Raw genomic sequence first — 13,689 nt, 5'->3', positions numbered from 1 at the left:
CTGTATGTCACACTGGCTTCACTTGAAAAAAGATATTTTAAAATGTAAATGAAAGTACAAACCTTATCCACAATAATCAAGTCCCCCACTTGAATATTTGAGCTCTTGACAACCACGGTACCTGTGAGTCACAGAAGGAGAATATATTTTAGCCCAGCACTGGTGGTCATAGCCTATATCATGGAGAAAGACTGAGGTTGATGGTAAATGGATAAGCAGTACAGCAGAATTCTAAAGTTCAATCTCTATTATGGTTTCACACTGACACTTACAATACAGTATATACAGGCATCTTATTCCATGTCAATCTAAGAAAAAGCTTTAGATTCACATCTGCTTCTAACATCACACTTCCATGTTGAAGAAACTGACTGCCATCATAATCATCGCCACCAGTTTGAACAAACTCACTGAAAGATAATTATTTTAGTTTAAATGAAATCAATTATAGAAATTGATTTAAGCAATAGATCTGTTAATTGTAAGCACATTGGGTGACAGTGTTTGGTTATAAGGGAAGGTTACATCTATTTTCTCCTTAATTTTGATCCTGTTACATTTCTAACACCATTAACAGACCACCACCAATACTTTCCTTAGTCAGTCAATTGCAAAGACATGCAAGAGCAAGCCAATAAAACATACTACATGGGAATGGCCTCTTAACAGCCATCCACACACGATTGCACCCCAACTCTTTCCAAGGACTACAAATGTAGTTGAAAGGGAAAATTAATAATTAAAATGTACATGCATATGAAAGCTAGCTCTTGTCAATGATAACTAAAAAAACAAGTGCATCCAATGGTCTCCAGAGTGCCATGAAAATAAATTCAATTCCTGATCAACTTGAAACCCTTCTGGAAATTCCAATGGTGGGCACTGAATGAGGATAGATTAGGACCTAATTCTGTTACACTTTGTCACGAAATTGTCACGTTTGGTTGAGGCTCACAAATAGTGGTCAAATGAAAGCTCCAGGGAACTGCAGATCTAAAGCCCGGTTAACATTATTTGCAGAAGATGGAATTGCAAGAATTTAAACAAAAATTAAGTGTGCATTTTACAAGAAAAGTGTGTACATCAAAAGACTGTGGCATAATAGTAAAGTTCCTTATTCATTTACAGTTTTAATAGAAATCTCCTTTACTAGATAGAAATCACATAGATCACAGTGAATGGTGGTGCTGGCTCGAAGGGCTGAATGGCCTACTCCTGCACCTATTGTCTATGGACCAGCCATGCATTGAATGGTGGAGTAGACTTGATGGGCCGAATGGTCTAAATCTGCTCCTGTAACTTATGAACTTTACCATTGTAAAAATATTGGGTTATATCTTCACTAAACAAATAACTTGCAAAAAGGTATGTTGACTTTGAAAAATACAATTATAACGCATCTATCAATACAATTGTTTCTGCTTTTTCAACTCACTTTTTATTAAGGCATTTCAATTTGAAGAGAACCTTAAAACCAGCTGCAACAATAATCTGCAATGCATTATATTTATTGCCAGGCTGTTGACCAGTTCAAGGAAGAAATCAGTGGAATTGACAAGGCTTGCCTTGTTTTTATTGCTTAAAAGACTTTGTTTATATCTCTTGCAGAAGATTACTTCCCATCACAACTTTAAATTAACAATAACCAGCCTGGCTTCCTGACAGTCAGGCGAGAGAACCAATTATTAACACTTCCACTCGACATTTTGTGCTGCAGATTAGGAGCCTGTTAAATCACAAAGATGGTGATTTGGGACAAATGTCTGAACCAAACTTCTTGTAGATTTACACAATAAACTTCAAAGCAACTTCTCTCTCCCCATCCGCCTATTCCTAAGAAATCTCCATCGGACATGAAGAACTACATTAGCCAAATACTGTGACAAAAATAGCAGGTGACAAATAACAGTAACATACCGATCGATGTCTTTTGCAAGAATGACAAAATACAACTTCAAGCAGATCTTTCACCACAAGTTAAACAGCAAACATGAGGTAAATATTGTGACGAATGAGAGAATTGCTTTAAAAAAAAAGGATATCAGGACTATCCTGGAGCGATAATGTTTCCTCTCCTCTGAACTCACTTTCCTTATGTGCACACTCTGGGCAGATAGAGCATTCTGCAAGCAGTTAATATTCTATAACTTGAGGAGCAAATTTTGTTATGGAGCTACTATCTCCACTTCAAAGGAAAAGCAAGGGAAGGCATTTGCAGCACAGTGCTAGAGTTGCTGTCTTTCAGAGACCAGGGTACTGTCCGTATGGAGTTTGTACGTTCTCCCAATGATCTGCGTGGGTTTTCTCCGGGTGCTCTGGTTTCCTCCCACACTCCAAATAATACAAGTTTGTAGGCTGATTGGCTTGGTAAAATTGTAAATTGTCCCTAGTGTGTAGGATAGTGTTAGTGTGCGGGGGATGCTGGTCGGTGTGGACTCAGTGGGCCAAAGTCCTGTTTCCGCGTGTGTCTCTAAACTAAACTTAGTTTACATTTTTATGTTTTCCGAGTGTTGGTAAGGGTGCACGAGTGAGAATGCAAGACGAGAGTGCGGGAGAAATGGAGTCTTTTCACCGACAGGGCTTCACCAGCAGGTAAAGTTGTCCTGTAACTGCATTTGACTTGCACTTGGACAATTGCTTTGCGGCACCATGCCACAACCACGCACGCCAGGCTCCCAGTGAAAGACCCCACGCAGATTCCTGCTTCAGGAGTAGGCAGCCGGCAATCTCAGGAAAGTGGAAAATCTGACCCAGTACTTCACATAGAACATTTATAGCATAGGAATGGGCCCTTTGGCCCACAATACTTGTGCTGAACATGATGCCTAGTTAAACTGATCTCATCTGCCTGCATTTACTCCATATCCCTCCACTTCCATGTGCTTATCTAAAACCCTCTTAAACACTACTATCATATCTGCCTCCACCACCAAACCTGGCAGTGTGTTCCAGGCCCCCACCTCTCCATTCGCTGCCCCTCACATATCCCTCTCTCACCTTATAGCTATCCCCTCTAATGTTGGACATTGCCACCTTGGGAAAAGGGTTCTGAGGTTCTACAAAGCTGCATCTTGACTTCCAGACTTGTATTCAATGTCCCTAGGAAACGAAGGGCAAGTATACCACACGCCTTCTTAACCACCCTATCTACTCTTTCTTAGATGTGATGATTTGGTGGGAAATTGAGCCTCATCTCATAAAATAACTGTGTTACATCCACTCACAAAAGCAGAAGTACAACTGCACTTTAGAGGAACGGTACAATTAGTAAAAGCAGATTGTGCTCAGTCCTCTAACCCAACCTTGCACCCCATTTCAGATTGGATTAGTTCCACTAGATTGAGATTTCATGGCACTGTTACGGCCTTCAGTCACTGTTTGACACAGCAGCCATCTCAGAAAAAAGTGAGGTTATCTCTGAACCCTGTCAACACTGCACATCTTTCAGAGTGCTTTGCTCACTTATCAATACATTTATTCTGCAGGTCTTTTCAACGTTCTTCCGTTGTAAAACTAAGTTCAATCAAAACACCGACATTCAATTTTGTAAAGGGCTAACAACAGAAGCTAAAGTCTCTCATTTCTACAGAGATTACCATAAAATTATAATCAAATCAACTGATTCAATAAAGCCGGATATTATTAAACTCTAAGAAAAGTTACACTGACACGGTGCTTGCAGTGCATCAATTACAAGCAATAAGCCAAGCGTTTAATCTACATTTCATTCAATTTCTAAAAAAAAAAACCGACCCCTCTGATTTCTAGGTTTTTGGGGTAAAGCCAAGAGCACAAAAATCTGATCATAATGTAAAAATATATCATATATAATTTTGGGGTAGGTAGAGAATAAGGGCTTTAAAGTAATAAATCCCAAAGCTGAGCCTGGATTTAACAGCGCAGCTTTTTACTGAACTTCCGTGGATACAAGCAGGAGATGCATCATAAATCTACAGGAGTGATCCAAATGGTGGCTCAATTACAAAGCCCACATATTACTGCTGAAAGACATACGCTCGCCTGGTCCTAAAAGACCTTTGATTTTAAATGTTGTTCATTTAAGATAAGTCCCACTGTTTTAGCAGCTGGCAACAGGATACAAGAGGCAGGGGCAGGGCGCTAAATACTGACCTCTGGCTGTGAGCTTGCTGTAGATCTGGGAGTTCACTTCTTTGTCTCGGACGTAACATCGCAGCTCCTCCACTGCTTCCCTGATGATCGTGACGGCCAAGACAAAACCCTAAATACAAGTCAAAAAGAAAAGAAAGGTCAGTACTCTTGGTGAGGAGAAACACGTTTTATTAATATGATGTTCTCTCAGTAAATAAAAAGCCCAATGAATGATTTAACAATTTAAAGGAAGGTATACCATAGACTATAACACATAGGAGCAGAATTAGGCCATTTGGCCCATCAAGTCTACTCTGCCATTCAATCATTGCTGATCTAATGTCACCCTCAACCCCATTCTCCTGCCCTGTCCCTGTAACCTATGACACCCTTACTAATCTCAAGCCTGTCAATCTTCGCTTTAAAAATACCCAATGATTTTGCCTGCACTGCTGTCTGTGGCAATGAATCTCCCAGGATCACCACCCTCTGGCTTTACTTGTTGGTAATTGCTGCAAGAGAGTAAAACACATGGACCAGCAGCTTTTTTTGGTGAATGGCTTTGAGGTCATTGTAACATTACAAACTCAACATATCAATGCAGTGCCCGACCAATTGAAGTCAACTTCATCATTCTAATCCGTGTAGCTCAATTTGTTACAGCTCAATAGAATTGTGAGGTTTTCAAAGTCATATGTATGAATCTGGATTGCTCAAGCTGCTTTTGATGCACAATAGCATATGAAGTTCCATTTTTAACCATTTTCCCATTGAACTCTCATTCATCAGAAAATGAAACAGAGCAACTCATTGCCCAATGCACCCTCACGCCAAAGTAATTTCCATGTGACATTTTTCACACATAATGACATCAATGTGCACAGTATCCATTAGTTTAGTTTAGCTTAGAGATTCAGCATAGCAACTGGCCCTTCAGCCCACCGAGTCTACGCCGACCATCAATCATCCATTTACGCTAGTTTAATGTTATCCCAATTTTCCCATAAATTTACAGAGGCCAACTAACCTACAAACCCACACGTGCTTGGGATATGGGAAAAAACCCGAGCATCCAGAGGAAACCCACTCAGTCACAGGAATAACTGATCATGTATTGTCTTTCCGCTGGCTGGTTAGCACGCAACAAAAGCTTTTCACTGTGCTCTGGTACACGTGACAATAAATTAAAGCTATAAACTGATAAAATGTGCAAACTCCATGCAGACGGCACCCGAGGTCAGGATCGAACTAAGTCGCTGGTGCTGAATTAGCACTTTATTTGGGATGTTCCTTCATGAGCCCTGCCAAACCGTTGTTAGCTCAAACATGAAGACATTTGTTATTCACATGAGCTGAGTCAATGTATTTAAATCTTGGGTGTTCTAATCCTTATTCATCAGGAAACATCCGCATATGTATATAGATGGAAATTTGTCCAGTCATACCGTGAAATAATCAGATGCCAGGCTCCCAGCTTTGTTCACTTTGCCACAGTACATTCATTTAGCTCATTGGAGACCCTCAGACTCCTCAATGGAGACCCTCAGACTATCTTTAATCGGACTTTACTGGACTTTATCTTGCACTGTACATAATTCCCTTCATCGTGTAACCGTACACTATGGATGGCTCAATTGTAATCAGGTATAGTCTTTGCGGGTTGAGTAGTTAGAACTACTTCAGTGCACGTGACAATAAACAAAACTCTTGCATTTGGATCAATGGGACTCAATAACCACAAAAGTACTGTCATTAACCTAATGGATGGGTTTCAACACAGAGACAATGAGGCATCATTTTCTAAGGTTCTTCATGGGTGATGACCGTTGAAAAGTCCAAGACTTTAAAGCAGGCACTCACTTCATGTTCTACCACGCAGGAGTGCTCCATACTCACTTGCATGCAAAAACACAGACACTTACACTACATACTTCAAGCCACTATTAGAAATCCCATCACTGCTTTCTCCTCAAAATTCTCTCAGTCTGACATTCCAAGCTACGAGCCTCTGAATGTACCAAACCCAATTAAACAGGAGGCCCACATCATCTACATTGCCAACACGAGTATTAGGAAGGGAACACACTACTGCCAGCTTTATCGCAGTGCGAGACTTCCACTTGAGCAGAGGAAGTAGTACAAGGATTTTCTTCAAACCTCATCAAAGAAATAACTTCCTGGTAAAACCATAGAGATCGCAAGACTAGGATCACCCAAGCTGGTGGGGAATCACCTGGGAAGATGCCAAGAATATTTGAATCCCTTTGGGATCACGTGGACGGCAAGTAACAACAGAGAAAGATGCGCACACACATGCAATCAACCACACAGCTGCAACACCAAACTCCACCTGTCCCATCTGCGGAGTACTCTGTGGTTCCCTCATGGGACTCATCAGCCACCTCAGAACCCACAGTGGAAGCAAATTACCCTTGACATAAGGGACTGCAAAAGAAACAGCAGCTACACATTTAAATAATGAGTTTGCATATATAAAAATAAAACACCCAGCAAGTTTACACACAAACTCTGTCTCTGAATGTGGACACAGGAATGGAGCATTAGGATAATTCAGTATCAGGACCAAGCTGCTGAGAGAGAGTTAAATGAGACAATCTACTGATATTAGTATTGGTTTATTATGGTCACCTGTACGGAGATACAGTAAAAAATCTTGTTTTGCAATTTATCCAAGAAAATTAGACTATACATGAGCATATCAGGTTGTGCAAAGGAGAGAATAAACAGACTACAAAAGAAAGTGCAAATAAAAAAAATCTAAGGGCTGCAATGAGGTAGATTGGAAGATTGAGAATCTGTCCTCAGCATACGAGATGTTCATTCAAGAGTCTGATAACGGCAGGGAAGAAGCCATTCCTGAATTTGATGATATGTACTTTCAATTTTGTATCCTCTGTTCAAATAGAGAAGGGAGAAGAGAGAATGACTGGGATGTGAGGGGTCCTTCAATATGTTGGAAACTTTCCTGAGAAGTGTCAATAGGAGGGGGTTGGGGGATGGGGAAGTAAAATCATTGGTTTAGATAATGGACGAATGTATCACATCTTTGCAATTTCTTGTGATCTTGGACAGAGCAGTCACCATAACAAGCTGTGAAATTTACACTTTAGAGAATCAACATGGAAACAGGCCCTTGGGCCCACTGCGTCTGTGCCGACCAGTGGTCACCTCGTACATTAACACTATACTACACACTAGCGACAATTTTACAACTTTACCAAAGCCACTTAATCTACAAACTAGGGACAATCTGCAATTTTTTCAAAGCTAATCAACTTACAAACCTATACGTCTTTGGAGAGTGGGAAGAAACTGGAGAACCCAGAGAAAACCCAAGCAGTCACGGGGTGAACTGAGTTACTCCAGCATTTTGTATCTCACTTCAATGTTAAAATAGTGTTAGGCACAACCGTGGCATGAATAACATGAATACCACCTTCCTGCTCCATTATTGTGAAGCACTTGGATTCAAACTGGGGCCTACCACCCAACTCATCCATGGAGGTCAACATTCAACCTCACCGCATGGTCACACCTGCCTTCTTGCAATGCTATTTTGAAGAACAGTCTAATTCATGCAATTACCTGGCCAATATTTATCCTTCAATCAATATTGTTAAAATTGATGATAGACACAAAATGCTGGAGTAACTCAGCGGGATAAGCAGATCTCTGTAGAGAAGGAATGGGTGACGTTTCTCGATCTGAAATCTTCGATTTAAACCAGCATTTGCAGTTCTTTCCTACACAATTGGTTAAAATTGATATGTTCATTATTTGATTGACATTTGTGGGAGTTTGCTCGGTACAAAATATCTAGCTCATTTCCTACATACTTTGATAGTACTGCCACGGTTGTATGTTAGTGAGTGCAAAGCAGTTTGGGGCTACCCAAGTCTCTGGAAGACAAATGCTAAGGCTTATATTATCTCTTGTGTAACTAATTGCCCTCTTATATTTTGTAATGAAGCTAATGAACAGAAGACTTACCAATGGAGCCCAATATGTGTACAGGGCACCAAGCTTCAGATCTGGCACAAATTGAGAACATGCCAACAGGAGGAAGTACAGATTGAAGAAATACTTCATCTGGTTATAAAGTACCTAAAAAGAGAAAGAATCAAACATGAAATGATGATGAGCCAATTTCAAAACAAAGGACATTTAAGTAATCAATGTTAAGGAACAAATTTGGTCAATGCCTTGTCTTGCCCCATTGTACCAGTCCCCCCAAATAGACCTTTCAACAATTAGTAAAGCCGCAAATCCTGCACCAACATTAGTTTTAACCGGAATTCTAGATGGAGGATTGTGTTTCTGCTTATTACAGCACTCCAGTCAATATTTAGATCCCGTAATGATTTTAATCCTAAACCCAAAGGCTGCACTCATTATTTTCAACACACGAGAAACCACTTCCTGACTCCAACACAGGATGCTATGAAGTGGATGTCATTATCATTGAATGAGTTGGCTTTCTCAACAGGTGAAGGGAGGCGAGGGAAGAGAAGAGGTTTTCTGAAGGTTCTTTCATCCACCTGTTAATAAAGAACCCGAGGTGATGCCTGGATGCAGGTCACCTGACATTTCTTTTGGCCAGAGACAAGGAATGGACTTGGACGAGATATCACACAACTATGAACTATTTTATCACTGCATTAGAAATAACTTAAAAATAGATTTCTTTTTGACAGAAATTAAAAATATTTGGAAGCTGATTTAATAAGGAAATTATTAATAATGAAGAATGTGACTGTATGATGCATACAAAATAATGAATACAGATGTTCGTACATACGTATGCTTGGAGGGAGAGAAATCTATAAAAGTGTTTTGTCAGCTGGGCCATTGTGCCGATTTAATCATTCAATTTGTTTCAATCACATACCCCAGGGAGAAAGGTAAAGAAGTTGTATTTCTGATTATTGATGACATTTCGTGGGTATTTCTGTTCTCTTTTCTCTGGATGTCCAAGCCACACGGTGCGAGGTTTGAAATCTCTTCCCCTACAGCAACAACTACAGCATCTATAGGAAAGAAATACATATATTTAGAGTGTGCACTCATAAAGAAAACAATGGCATGTAATTTTTTTACCGTTTTTGTTTAGTGATACAGTGTGGAAACAGACCCTTTGACCCACCGAGTTTGCGTTGACCAGCGATCAACCCATACACTAGTGTGATCCTAAACACTAGGGACAATTTACAGAAGTCCACAAACCTACAAGTCATTGTGATGTGGGAGGAAACCGGAGCAGTCGGAGAAAACCCATGCGGTCACAGAAAGAACGAGCAAACTCCACACAGACAGCACCTGTAGTTAGGAACGAACCTGGTTCTCTGGTGCTGTAAAGGGCCTGTCCCACTTGGACGTCATTTGCGCACCATCATTTACACGTCACGACGCATGTATCGTGACGCGCGCATGGTGTGTGGTGATGTAGGCAGGGTCGCGCACGGCGCCCCAGGATTTTGGGATGTAACAAAATCTTTGCGCGCCATCTGCGTGACGTGCAAATGACGCCCAAGTGGGACAGGCCCTTAAGGCAACAACTCTACCACTATGCCGCTCTAACGTATTAATAAGGTAACGAGTGACAACGTATTTATTAGGGAAATTAATGCATCATTTTTTTTTAAATGACAATCATTGCAATTTCTTATTCACAATCTTGTCAAAGATACAGGAGTTCAAAGTAGGCAAAGTGAATAAATGTTTGCACTCAACTTAAATTAGCACCATTTGTACTTTTATAATGAATAAAAACAGAAAACACCCACAAATGGACACAAGGTGCTGGAGTAGCTCAACAAGTCCATGACCATCTCTGGAGAACATGGATAGGTGATATTTCTGGGCAGGTCCTTTCTTCACTTATCCCAAGAATGTTCTTGAGTAGATTTATTGGGCGCAAGAGTTAAAGCAAATTATTCTGTTTTTTTTTTAAATCAATCATTCCCTCAAGCAAATGAGACTTGGTATTAAATTAGCACATTATACTCAAAGTTGATATCTGGGCAAACACTTTTCTGAATCATTCATATACGCATTTAATGTTTAAAGTGTCAGTTAGGGCAACATGTATCATAAGGGAAAAGTAAATAATTTGTTCCAAATCACAAACAGATCATCATCTACAAAGTGAAAGATTGATGTCTTTACAGCAAAAAAAAACTATCTCATAATGTTCCCTCTATGGTACACATTAAAATCTCCAACAATGTAAGGAAAAGCCTGACTAATCACCCTTTGATTAGTAAGGGTGTCCATTGATTCTTCTGGGTTATGGGGAGTTGGCAGGAGAAAGGGGTTGAGAGGGAGAGATAGATCAGCCATGATTGAACGTCGGAGTAGACTTGATGGGCCGAATAGCCTAATTCTGCTCCTATGACATGAACTTATGAGCCAGGAATCTTGCGTTCTGTCGAACTGTGTCCCTCGAATTACTTCAAAATAAAACTGTAGGCCAATTAATTTTCTTGCTGCTTTTCTATCGTCGTACAGTCAAAAAAATTATTTGATAGAAATGTATCACTTTTATGAGCTCCCTTGGTAAAAATTGCAGAGAACATCCTGTTTTTCTGCTAGGATTCACCAGCGATTAATCTCCTTGTTCCGACAGAGATCCAATGGCAAATACACAGCCAATAATTCTCCTCATTGTGTAGGCAGGTGAATTTTACCCACACAGTACAAATAACAAATCAATGCCTTTACTAGCGTGAATCTATGTTGACATAATACAAGACTGTTGCTGTACAGGTTTGCTTGTTTGAACTCAGTTAAGACGAAACGTATATTCCTACCAATTGCAGTCAAGCATTCACTTAGATAAGGTGCAAGCCGCAACAGAATGCCATTTCCATTTTTTATTATACTGGTTTAATATTATACTACAGAATAGATTAATTTACTTTGGACACTTAAAAAATATGATGAATATTCATGTACCTCTTACACCTGATTGATAGAAAAGGATAGTTCTTGCAAAATGTACAAGCTGTCAAGAAAATGAATGTTCTAATTCGTGAATTTCTAAATAATTTACCACAATACGATGTCCATCCTTCTAAATTCTCAAATGCAGCCGTACCAGGAGTAAAAAATGGTTCTTCAGGTAGAAACAAGGAACTACAGATGCAAGTTTACAAAAAAAGACACAAAGTGCTGGAGGAACTCAGCAGGCCAGACAACACGGATAGGTGATGCTTCGGGTCGGGACCCTTCCTCAGTCTGAGGAAGAGTCCCGACCTGAAACGTCACCTATCCATGTTCACCACGGATGCTCCCTGACCCGTTGAGTTACTCTAGCACTTTATGTCTTTTTGTGTTTCTTCATTGCAGACACCGACTGAGCTAGATCACTCACATTCTGGTTTACTGCTTGCACTCATCCATGGTTTGATCATGGCTGCGCTAACTGTTTTGTAGACCAGCAGGTCTGATTGATCTGCCGGCTTGGCCATTGCTGCTATCAGCTTCAGAATTAAAGGACATTCTTTTAGGAAGGAGATGAGGAGATCAACATTTTCCTTAGTTTAGATTGCAAGCATGAGGAATTCCATCCAGAAACTCAGGAACAGATCAAAGTAGTAATGCTATATGTAGGGCCAGGATGTTTAGGCACTAAAATACTCTAAAATAGGCAGGCAAAAAGGCATAATACAATTACAAAAAAGGCACGACAAAGGCATTTATTAACAAAAAAGGCATAAAAGGCATTTATTTTCACCACCAAAATATGGTTAAAAATGATAATATAAAGGTATACTACATTAAATGACCAAAGTTGCCTGGTTGCACATAATTACTAGCATTTTTATCAAATTATCTGGTGTTAAACTATGCCGTATGTCAGACAGAATATGCTTCAGTTGTGAAAAACGCCTTTCTACCTCTGCTGAGGTCACTGGTGCATATCGGAAACAAGCTACAGACTCTATATTCATGTTGATATCTTGTGCATTACAACTACCTTTGAGAACTTTAGCTATGTTTTGTATTTCTTCAAGATCTTTGTTAGCTAAAATCACTCTCTCATTTTCCTGGTATGTCTTTACCTACATCGCCAGGAACTTTACGAATATCATCAGTTGCTTTGTTGAAAACTGCAAGTTATTCACTAATGTTTCGCCACGTTTCTTAAAGGAAGTGATAGCTTGTGGGAAGTTTGCAAAATTGGAAGCAATAAGCACAAGATCACGGTGGAGGGACTATTTCTGCATGATTTCACTGACGATCCTGACTGCAGCAGATTCTTCTTCTTCGTATTGGTCCTCCAGGTTGGAGATTAACAACCCTGTCTCGTAAAACAAATATGGTACGGAAACAGTAACTGAAGGAATCAACAGGAGTGGAGGACCTTTGTTGCTCCCTACATGCCAGGAGGCACAATAGGCAGTAAGTAAGTAGGTCTACACAATCAGCATTGACCTCTAATTTTAGATAGCCCTTGTCTTCTCCCTCCTCCCCTTCCCAGTCTAGTCCTACTATTTCTACCTTCCTTTCTTTTTTCCCCGACCCCTCCCCATATCAGTCTGAAGAAGGGTCTTAACCCGAAACGTCACCTATTCCTTCTCTCCATAGACGCTGCCTCACCCGCTGAGTTTCTCCAGCATTTTTTGTCTACCATCGAATTTTCCAGCATCTGCAGTTCTTTCTTAAATAGATATTAGAGAAGACTGTACCAGCGGGCAGCAGCACGAACGAATGAACGACCTACAGTGGTGCCCCCGGTTTCACCCCGGTGGTGGAAATGTTCTTGTAAGTTATACTATGTTAACACATTAATAATAACATTAATATTAACGTGTTAACATAGAAAACTTCATTGTAATCACGGTATAACTAGAAAAAATAGCACGACCTTTTAGCAAAATGCTGGAGGAACTCAGATGGACAGACAGCATTGTGGAGGGAATGGACAGATAACGCTTTGGGTTGGAACACTTCTTCAGTCGAGATTCTGAAGAAGTCTTCCGACTCGAGTCAGACTAGACCCTTTTTGAGTCTGAGGAAGTAACCCCATCCTAAACGCCATCTGTCCATTCCCTCCACAGATGTTGCCTGACCCACTGATTTTCTCCAACTTTTTGCTCAAGATTCCAGTATCTGCATTTTCTTGCATCTCCAGTTTTTCTGCAAGTTCAGTTGCGATCTGATCCATTTAAAAAAAATCCTTTCTGTTTGGAAAATTACAAATAGCTGGTTTACCAACAGATGCACCAAAGGATATGTATCTTACAATGATACAAAGGGAGTAATTCAACCCGGCGGGGCCATGCCGGCTCCCAAGAAGCAACCTACTGCCATGAATTAGGGGGGGGGTGGGGGGGGGGGGGGGGGGGGGGGGGGGGGTGGGGAGGGGGGGGAAGAGAAGACCAATGGAGGACCCGGCGTGGGGGGGAGAACAAAGGACTATGGGGCCAGTCAGCTTGGGGGAATTGCTGTGGGGGGGGGGGGGGGGGGGGGGGGGGGGGGGGGGAGAAATACAGAGCCGGCGTGCCCATAAGTGGCTGCTATTCGTATACATTGGGTACGCAAGCAAAGAATTTC

At 40.7% G+C, this 13,689-nt stretch overlaps 1 protein-coding gene across 1 annotated transcript in view; it reads right to left on the bottom strand.

Annotated features, from left to right (window-relative positions):
* LOC129707432 (probable phospholipid-transporting ATPase IIA) overlaps positions 1-13,689 on the bottom strand; it is a 98,392-nt gene that overhangs the window by 79,642 nt on the left and 5,061 nt on the right. The window contains exons 2-5 of the mRNA XM_055652461.1: positions 9,020-9,158; positions 8,122-8,235; positions 4,132-4,240; positions 63-121 (exon numbers count right to left, since the gene is read on the bottom strand). Coding sequence (XP_055508436.1) covers positions 63-121; positions 4,132-4,240; positions 8,122-8,235; positions 9,020-9,158 — 421 coding nt within the window. The remainder of the gene's footprint in view (positions 1-62; positions 122-4,131; positions 4,241-8,121; positions 8,236-9,019; positions 9,159-13,689) is intronic.

Source organism: Leucoraja erinacea, chromosome 21 (genome assembly GCF_028641065.1).
Source record: "Leucoraja erinacea ecotype New England chromosome 21, Leri_hhj_1, whole genome shotgun sequence".
Classification (NCBI taxonomy): Eukaryota; Metazoa; Chordata; class Chondrichthyes; order Rajiformes; family Rajidae; genus Leucoraja; species Leucoraja erinaceus.
This window is presented reverse-complemented; position numbering and strand designations above follow the sequence as displayed.